The sequence below is a fragment of the Tiliqua scincoides genome, chromosome 5, assembly GCF_035046505.1.
Source record: "Tiliqua scincoides isolate rTilSci1 chromosome 5, rTilSci1.hap2, whole genome shotgun sequence".
Taxonomy (NCBI): Eukaryota; Metazoa; Chordata; class Lepidosauria; order Squamata; family Scincidae; genus Tiliqua; species Tiliqua scincoides.
The window spans coordinates 96,983,640-96,993,053 of record NC_089825.1 but is presented as its reverse complement, the minus strand read 5'-3'; the positions used below and the strand labels follow the sequence as shown (position 1 = coordinate 96,993,053).

The following is a 9,414-nucleotide window of genomic DNA, read 5'->3' as shown; positions in this document are numbered from 1 at the left end:
GTAAATAGAAACAAGCATTGTAAAAGAACATCTCTGCAACTCTTATGCTTTATTACAGGGGTGTCCAAAGTTTTTGGCAGGAGGGCCACATACTCTTCCTGACACTGACATCTGACACTGACATCTCCTGGGCCCCACTCCCGGGGGCCAGGGGGAAAGAAGAAGAAATTTACATTTAAAATTTGAATAAATTTACATAAGTTTACATAAATGAATATATTAAAGATGAACTTATATGAATGAATGAAGGTCTTGCAATAGCTCATAACCTATAAAACCTATAAAAGCCCTTGCACAAAGCAAGGCTGGCCTTTCCTTTGCTGCAGCTACTGCATCACAGATGTGAAACAGAGAGCAGTGGGGGAAGCCCTCATCCCACAGCTCACGCAAGAGGTCAAACAGTCGCCCTCACACTGAGAGTAGTTGCACTGGGCCAGTGCGGGCTCCAACAAATCTCCAGAGGGCCAGAGGCTCATTGGAGACTGGGGGGCTCCCTGAGGGCCACATTGAGAGGCCTCGAGGGCTGCATGTGGCCCCAGGGCTGGGGTTTGGGCACGTCTGCTTTATAATGTGCACAAAATGCAGAGTTTATCTCCAATTATCAATTTTGTTGCCTTTTATGCAGTTAGTTTTCAAGAAAGCATTGCTGACATTGTGAAATATGCCACTAATTTACTTGATGGAATTCTTTTTCTTAAAAAACTGGTCTCTGGTGTTCATTTGTGGTCTTAGCAAAATTATGTGCATTTTAGGGACAAAAATAAAAAGAAGTAAAGCTGCACTGGAGGCCAAAATGGAGAAGATCTCCACAGCCACCACGTATTTCCCTTTCGTGCTCAGGTAGCTTGGAAAAAAGGACACCCACACACTGCAAAAGACCAACATGCTGAAGGTGATAAACTTGGCCTCATTGAAAGTGTCAGGCAGCTTCCTGGCTAAGAAGGCCACAGTGAAGCTGATGATGGCCTGAAAGCCCATGTAGCCCAGAACAAGATAGAACATGGTGCCTGAGCCCTCATTACATATTACTATGATTTGCCGAGATAGTGAGGACATGTCAAGGTCTGGGAATGGGGGAGAGGTTCCCAGCCAAAAAGTGCATATGCAAACCTGAATAATGAAACAAACAAGTATTATAGAACTTGGTAGTTTTTTCCCAACCCATTTTCTCATTTTGTTTCCTGGGCTTGTGGCTCTGAATGCAAGAACCACAGTGATGGTTTTGCCCAAGACACAGGAAAGAGCAAGAGAAAAGGCATTTCCAAATGCAGCTTGTCGGAGAAGGCAGGTCGTCTTGCCAGGTCGTCCAATGAAGAGCAAGGAGCAGAGGAAGCAGAGCAAGAGGGAGATGAGCAGAAGGTAAGTGAAATCCCGATTGTTGGCTCTGACGATTGGAGTGTCCTGATGTTTGATGAAAGTTCCGAGCACTAAAGCTGTAAGGAGAGTGAATGCAAGGGCAGCGGAAGCCAAACAGATGCCTAAAATTTCATTGTATGCTAGGTAGGTGATGCCTTTAGGAATGCAGTGGCTTTGATCTTTGACAGGATACTTACCTACAGTGCATTTGTCGCATTGATAAGCATCTGAGAAAAAGGAGACAATTTTAGAAGATCGGTGAAATTTTCAACCCACTGGTGACCCAATCCTACCTGTGTGATATGCCAGGGGACCATGAGGCATGGCTGTCATGCCATGGATGCCAGCCTCTTCACCTGTCTGTGGTGTGCTGCTACCAATATAAGGCCTACTGGTCCCCACATCAGCAGCAGTGCTTCACATACATGCCAGTTTTTGCTAGTCGACTCACTGAGATTTCCCTTTCTGGACCAGGAATGGTGCTACTCAGAGGCTTTACTACATGAAAAATGATGTCAAATAGAAATTTGAAAGAATGCCAACGAGAAGGGTAACCCCCTTTTTTATTCAATGTCCCCATATATTTCCTGAAGCTCCTGAGTCACCTACCTGTATCAGGACCTGTATCAGTCACCCAGGACTTTGGAATTGGCAAAGTGCCGAATCCAGGTCCCACCTCCTGCTCGTCCACGACCCACCCGCAGGCCCGCCAGCCCTCCGCCCACTCCGGAATGCCTCCTTCCTGCCTGCCCTCCCCAAGCCCCCATGCCAGCCTGACTCAGCCAGTGCTAACCTACCTTTCCTCCAGCACAATGGCGCTGGAGGCAGCCCTCTGTGACTGGCACAAGTCCGTGTGCCAGCCCAAGGGCTGCTTGGATTGTGCCATATGTTCTTAAAAGAAAATTGTTGCACCTTCTGGTAAAATGAGAATTCAATACGCAGTATACTACAGTGAACAAAATGACAGAAAATACCAAATGGCTGATATAAATTCAGGAGTAACATCCAACAACTCAGCAGAACGGATCTGTGCTAGCCAGCAATGAGAACAATACCAGTCTGGAAGAGCCAAGTTAGAGTGAAATTGAAAGTTGAAACAGCACAACTTGGTCCCAATCCAGATTAACACCTTTCCCATCTATTATTATTATTATTATTATTATTATTATTATTATTATTATTATTATTATTATTATTAGTAGTAGTAGTAGTAGTAGTAGTAGTAGTAGTAGTAGTAGTAGTAGTATTAGTATTAATAGTATTCCTATTTACTATTTACTTTACTCATTTGTTATTTATTTTACTTGCTCACAGAAGCCCCAATGATACAATGAACACGACTTTTATTGTTACCTCCCATGACTGCATGGTCTGAAGTTCCCAACTAGGGGTTTCTTTCAACATTTGCAGCCAGGATGATTGAATGGCATGTAAGGCATGTGCCAAGGCGTAGACTGCATTATAGATACTGTAGCTCTGGTCAGACATGCTCATTTCAAACACAGTCCTAGGAAGAGTCTCTAACTTTTCCTTCCCGGTACAGCGTTGAAAGTAAAGTAATTGAATGAAAGAATTTTTTTTCCTACACTTAAATGCATGAAACCAGAAGTCTTTCATAAACTCAAACTCTTCTTGCTGGTAAGGGTTATATCTTTGAAGAAAGTCCTCAAATCCTGGCACATTCCTTTTATGAGTCGCTATGGACAGGGAGCCATGGAAGGATTTGACATCTGTTTCACCCACAAATGACTTTGAAGTTATTTCCCATCGAGGAGTTGTGATCCAAACCTTCCCCAGTGGTATTATATTTTCATAAAAATGTAGCGCCATATGCAAACCATGCATATAATTTCCATCCCCATATACAACAATCACATTGGCTTTCGTCTTAATAAGAAATGACATCATTTCCCATTTAGTAAACAAATGGTGTACCGATGAAATTAAGCGGTGGAGAGAGTATAACGGCATCTTTTCTGTGAAGGCGACACAGATGCCGTTCCAGCTGAACATGGATTTCAAGCTTCGTTCAAACTCTTCTCCACTATCATCATTGGAAACAATTAGGCCAATCCAAGTCCACTGGAAATATCTTAAGATCCTCACTATTCCTTCACTCTGAGAAGCTTCATTTGGGGCCATTTGGTACAAAAAAGGGAATTTAACCTTGTCTCCCAGTCTTTGGTGAAGTGAGCCATAACCAAACTGAATGGGGTGAGAGGAGGAAGAGGACTTCATTCATTACAGAAAGATACAACAACCCTGGCTAGAAATCAGAGCTCTTCAGTTATGCATCCAAAACTATGGAAACTTCTCCAGAGAGAGCTTAGAAGATACATCTCTTTGTTGAGCTTCTTTTGCCAAACTGTGGCTAAACAGGGGCCCAATCCTATTCTTCCCTAGCACCCGGGGCTACAACAGTGCCGAAATGGCTACCACGGTATCCTGTCGAGCCAGGGAAGTAGCCCCAGGTCCCTTCAGGTTAAGGGAACAAACATACCCTTACCCTGTGTTGACCTATGGCAGTCCCAATGGATCTACTTGGATCTGCACTCACCCTTGAGTGGGCACAGAACTGAGGGGAAACATGTTGGGTTTGCCAGCTCAGATTGGAGCATTGGATTCGGTGGCAGAGTCTGCCATCATCTCCGCCCCCCTTCCAGGCCTGGTCTACCCAAAGGACCTCCCTCCCTCTGCCCTATTCCATCCCCTCCCCACCTCCCCATGCCCCAAATAAGCTTACTGCTGGCTGGTAGTGCATCAGTGCTATCTGGTCATCTTCTCTGCACTGAGACCCTGAGCTGACACTGCCAGCGTGCCTTATGGCAATCTTTGCAACAACTGGAACCAGTGGTGAATATAGAGCATGCAGGGATAGCCCAATAGGATTCAGCTATAAGTCTTAACTTTGGCCACTGTTGAACGTTCAGTGTTCTACAGCCCAATCTGACCCAAATCCCCCCTTCTGCCAATGCAGTCGCATCAATAAAGTGTTACTGACCGGGGGGGGGGGGGAATCCAGAGTCTTCCTTGAAGTGATGGTCCTTTTATTCCCTTAGACTGCAGCAAGACTCTGCTACCCCAATGGATCTCCATGGATCTGTGCCAGTTCTTTTTATGGTACAAGTCCAAGGAGAGTAAGGGTGAAGGAAGGGGGAAGGAATGGAGTTAGGATCTTGCACACGCTGATACCGCTGGGAACCACTGGGAATCATCCCCTCCCCCCAGAACTATCCTTTGAGAATCTTTACCTACACTCTTCTGAATAGCCTGTATCACTCCATTCAACTCACTGAAACGAAAGAGAAAAATGGTTAACTGAAAACTCTGTTAGGCTATGATTCCTACTCCCATCAGTCCTATGCAAAAGAAAGCAGGAAGGGAGTTCCCAATATATGGTCTGGATATAGTTAAACACACAGCTGAAGTGTTGTGCTTTGCATGGCGTATGACCTGGTCATGTACTAAACATGAAGCCAATACTCAGCAATCCTAAATATCTCTTTGAGTGTGCATTTCAGCATGTCTCATTCTAGACACAGGAGGAGTCAGACTGGAAGAGTAAATGATGCTGAAACATAGTCCAAAAATATCTCAACCCTATAGTACCTATAGAACCCTATAGTGATTTTCAACCAGTGTGCTGTGGTACATTGATGTGCCACAAATGTTTCTCAGGTGTATCACAGAAGTTTGATGGATCATTTATTAGAGGAGTGGGGCCATTGGGGGATGTGATCCCCTCAACCAGCAGCATGGTATGACTTGTACAAAAAAAAAAAAAGATGGTGTGCCTTGACAATTTTAGTGTCTTATCAGTTTGCTGTGAGATGAAAAAGGCTGAAAATCACTGCTATAGTAGAATACTCCTATAGGAAAACCTGAATAACTGCACAACCCTATGCATGTCTACTCAGAAGTAAGTTCCACCGAGATCAATTGAACTCACTCTCAGGAAAGTGTGCATAGGATTGCAGCCCATGAGAGTTTTGCATAGTCTATGTCATTATGTAACACTATCTTGTGTGTGTGTGTGTGTGTGTGTGAGAGAGAGAGAGAGAGAGAGAGAGAGAGAGAGAGAGAGAGAATATTGTAGTTTGTGGAAACTGTGTGTCAATGGTAAATTGCTGATGCTTCATTCCACAAACCACTACCTGTGGAATCTTGTAGAGATCGAGCATGGTAGCTGTCTGGATAGAAGCTTCAGAATTGAGTCCTCCAATGACTACTGACGTACTGGGTTCCTTTCCACACTTGAAATTGGGAAAGCTGTCTTTTTCCGTTGTCAGGAGGGACAGAAGGACATCACAGCTTAATCTGGCTTGGAAGGCATTATCATAGATGTGGAAGCCCAGAGTGACATTGGGCATGAGGCTTGGATCCCTGTTGATTTCCTCTACAGCAAATAGCAAAGCCAAGGCATGCTGGTAATTCTTTATCTCTGCACTGCATGAAAATAAGTCGTTTTCAATTGCTTGCTTACATTAGTAGCCATCCTGTCCTGTCCCATCCTGCCCCCCCCCACACACCCCCAGTTCGCAAAGCACAGGGAAAGTTGCAAATTTAAAGTTTTGGGGGGGAAATGTTGAAGAACAAAGAAGCTTAGGTGCTGCCAGAAGGAAGAGGAAGATGGTCTCTCATGCTATCTTGCACAAGTACAATATGTTCCAGCCTTCAAATTTTCACATGGAGTTCCACAAACATTACATTCTTCTCCCAAAACCTTTTTTGGTGTAGAAATGCATGACTTGTTCTGTGCGCAATGAGCACTGATAGCCATTCATCATCCTTCATTGGACCCAAATGTTATGAACCCATTCTTCATTGGATTTCATTGGTCCTTCATTGGACCCAAATATTTCTGTGCAAGTCCTCTCTTCCACTGTCACTGTTGCAGGAATTATTTGTGAAAATGTGCATGGCTTGACCACAGTCAGGACTAAAGTTATGACATTAAAGCTGCAATCCTAACCACACTTTCTTGAGAGTAAACACCATTGAACAAAATAGGACTTACTTCTGAGTAGCTAGCTATCCAACTTTCCAGCACCAGTGCAGCTCCAATGCAGCCCCAAGGTAAGGGAAGAAATGTTCCCTTACATAAAGGAGGCCTCTGTGACTGCCTTCCCACGTTAGGATGCAGCGCATACCCCATTGGCTGCACCAGCAGTGGAAAATTGGGTTGGATTGAGGTCTAAGTTTGGTTCTGAAATGCTGATGCTTATGCTATGATGATCAACCTCCTATATACATGCAAACTTACTTGGCTCCAAATAGACCAGGATTGGGGGGTAAGTACCTCAAGGACACTCCTTGATCTGTAACAATTTGTACAGACAAAACTGCACCAATGACATGGTCTCCTGGCTTCAAATAATCACGTGAATATCTGTCAGTTGTTGCTTCACAAACTTCCTCTGAGGTTTCACTGATGGCCTGGGGCAGCAGTAGAAACAACAGCTGGAGCAGCATTTTAGGTCTCCGCAATCTGTTTCTGCCGTGAAGCTTTCATGCACACTCCAAGCAACTACAGTAATTGATAAGGCATAATCTATCTGTTAGACTGAACACAGTCATCATATTATAGATTATTCAAGACCGGTAATGGCAGAGCCCAGCAATGCCAGCATTTATCAGAAACACCACTGTTTATGCCATTTCATGATTACGTTCTACAACTGATGAATCTGTTTTTTGTTTATGATCCTGGAAACTTGCTTCTCAAAATCCCTGGGGAGGGGGATTTGCATGGCAGGGAATTAATCACATAACTGTTAATTATAGGGGAGATAATTGCCACTCTCTCTCTTTGCCTCTTTCTCAGATACTCTGTGTTGTAGAGCAGATTCAGGAAGATTTTGTGTAGTATCTTCAGTTAAGGCCTTTCTACTCATTGGGAGGTGTGAAGACAAGCATCCTGTCTCTGGCTAGCCAGATGCTCAACAGTGCCCAAACTACAAGTTCTTGAATTTGAGAGCTCTACCTTTGTCCCTGATATTTTGTACTCAGAAAATATTCCACCTCTACAAATGGAGGCTCCATTTGGTCTCTTGGGAAAGTGGAGCTAACATGCATTTGGGTCACCCTTTTCAAAGCCTGCTGTGCAAAAGCAACTTTAAGAAGCACGAGAAAGCGATGTTATTAGTTTTTCTCCATTACTCTGTCTACTATTCAGAGCTTAATAAACCATAAATATGCACCTCTTCAGTCTTGGAGGTGAAGTGAAATCCCACCAGAGCATCCTATGCAAGGTGTACCACCACCAGCCCTTGAATATTTTGGTTTGTCCTGTTCCATGCCCACTCCAGCTTCATTGCATGATTTGATGACCACTTTACCAAATCTCCAGAATGGGATATGAGATCAAGGAGAGCAGAGGAGAGAAAGAGTTCAGGTAGATGTGAGTTCTATATCAACCACATTCTCACTATGACTATGAATAATTGTTTATCTGAAAGCATTAACATAAATTACCATTTAGAACCCAACCCTATTGTTTATTGCAGAGTCAAATTGGCTACCACTGCATCCTGCAGTGTGTGTGTGTGGGGGGGGGGGCAGTCCAGGAGGTCACCTCTGGATAAGGAAACAATCATAAAGCAACAATCATTCCCTGGCCCAGGAGTAAGCCTCTGCAATGCAGAGGATCTACTTGGACCTGCACTAGTGAAATAGCCGGTGAAGATCTGAGTGGACCTGCACTGTGCAATTGGGTCTGGGAAGGCAAATAGGATGAGGTGGCTGTCATGTACTAATGTACTAATGGCTGTCACTGCCATTGAACACTCCCATTCCCTGACCCAATCTGCCCACCCCACCCCATCACCACCCTGTTCCACTCTTGCCCACCTCCATCACACTTGTTTTAGCCTCGCCGACACCTGTTTTGCTAACATTTTGCTGAGTAGCGTGCCGCTGGAGCGACTTTTACAACCGTGCTGACTGCTTTATGGCAGTCAGTGCTCGTGGAAGAGGCACTACGACAGCCAGTAAATAACTGCAGTTGGATAAGGTTATTCTTCCTCGGGTGTATGATCTGAGAGAGCAAGTTACAGCCATTGTGCTAATACTAAGCCAGTCTAGGTGAGGGTAGTTCCTCAGTTGGTGCTAATCCTGGAACCTCATGGAACTGCTGTGATGGACGGAAGTCCGAATGTAAATGGAATGTAATCAAGAAAAATACAGGAACTTGAATACACATTTTCACAAGGAAATTGACTTCATAACACCAGTAAAACACAAGACAAAGAGTTTGAATAATATGGGCCTCAACTTAGTATTTTATACAAGTTCACTACAGCAGGCCCTCCAAGTACCCTACAGCAGGCCCTCCCTTTGCTCACACTCCACCTGCATTTAAGGCAGGCTACCTTGGAGGAGACAGTATACTTCCTCCTCTCAGGCATTCTCACCCTGACTCAAAGACAGAGATCACTGGCTGGCCATTCCAGGTTATCCTCTTCAGCCTGTGGTGTGGCATCAAGGAAGCTCCAAACTGCATCATGCACAGCTCAACAAGTCAAGAAGCTTTGGAGGTTGAATTTGTTGTAGTTACTTATGTGGGTCTCAGCCAACCCCTGAGCTAAGAAGTCTCTGGAGAAGTTATTTGGGCCCCTTTGACCAATCTTTCTGCCTCACGCTATCCCTTTCCAAAACCCAACTGCGACATGACACCGGCTGCTTCGTTTTGAAAGGAGGCATCCTGAAATCTGCAGGGAGCCTTCCCCTTCTCCCAAGACCAAGCAGGGGATGGACAGAGTGGATAGGGAGATGCTCTTTACACTCTCACATAATACCAGAACCAGGGGACATCCACTAAAATTGAGTGTTGGGTGGGTTAGGACAGACAAAAGAAAATATTTCTTTACTCAGCGCGTGGTCGGTCTGTGGAACTCCTTGCCACAGGATGTGGTGCTGGCGTCTAGCCTAGACGCCTTTAAAAGGGGATTGGACGAGTTTCTGGAGGAAAAATCCATTATGGGGTACAAGCCATGATGTGTATGCGCAACCTCCTGATTTTAGGAATGGGTTAAGTCAGAATGCCAGATGTAGGGGAGG

The 9,414-nt window shown here is 44.6% G+C and overlaps 1 protein-coding gene across 1 annotated transcript; it reads right to left on the bottom strand.

Moving 5' to 3' along the window:
* Positions 1-672: 672 nt before the first annotated feature.
* On the bottom strand, positions 673-5,726 carry LOC136652464 (vomeronasal type-2 receptor 26-like). The gene is made up of 3 exons (XM_066629406.1): positions 5,594-5,726; positions 1,554-1,583; positions 673-1,433 (listed from the first exon to the last, which is right to left on the bottom strand). Exons 1-3 carry the CDS (start codon positions 5,724-5,726, stop codon positions 673-675), a joined length of 924 nt encoding a protein of 307 aa, XP_066485503.1.
* Positions 5,727-9,414: the final 3,688 nt, after the last annotated feature.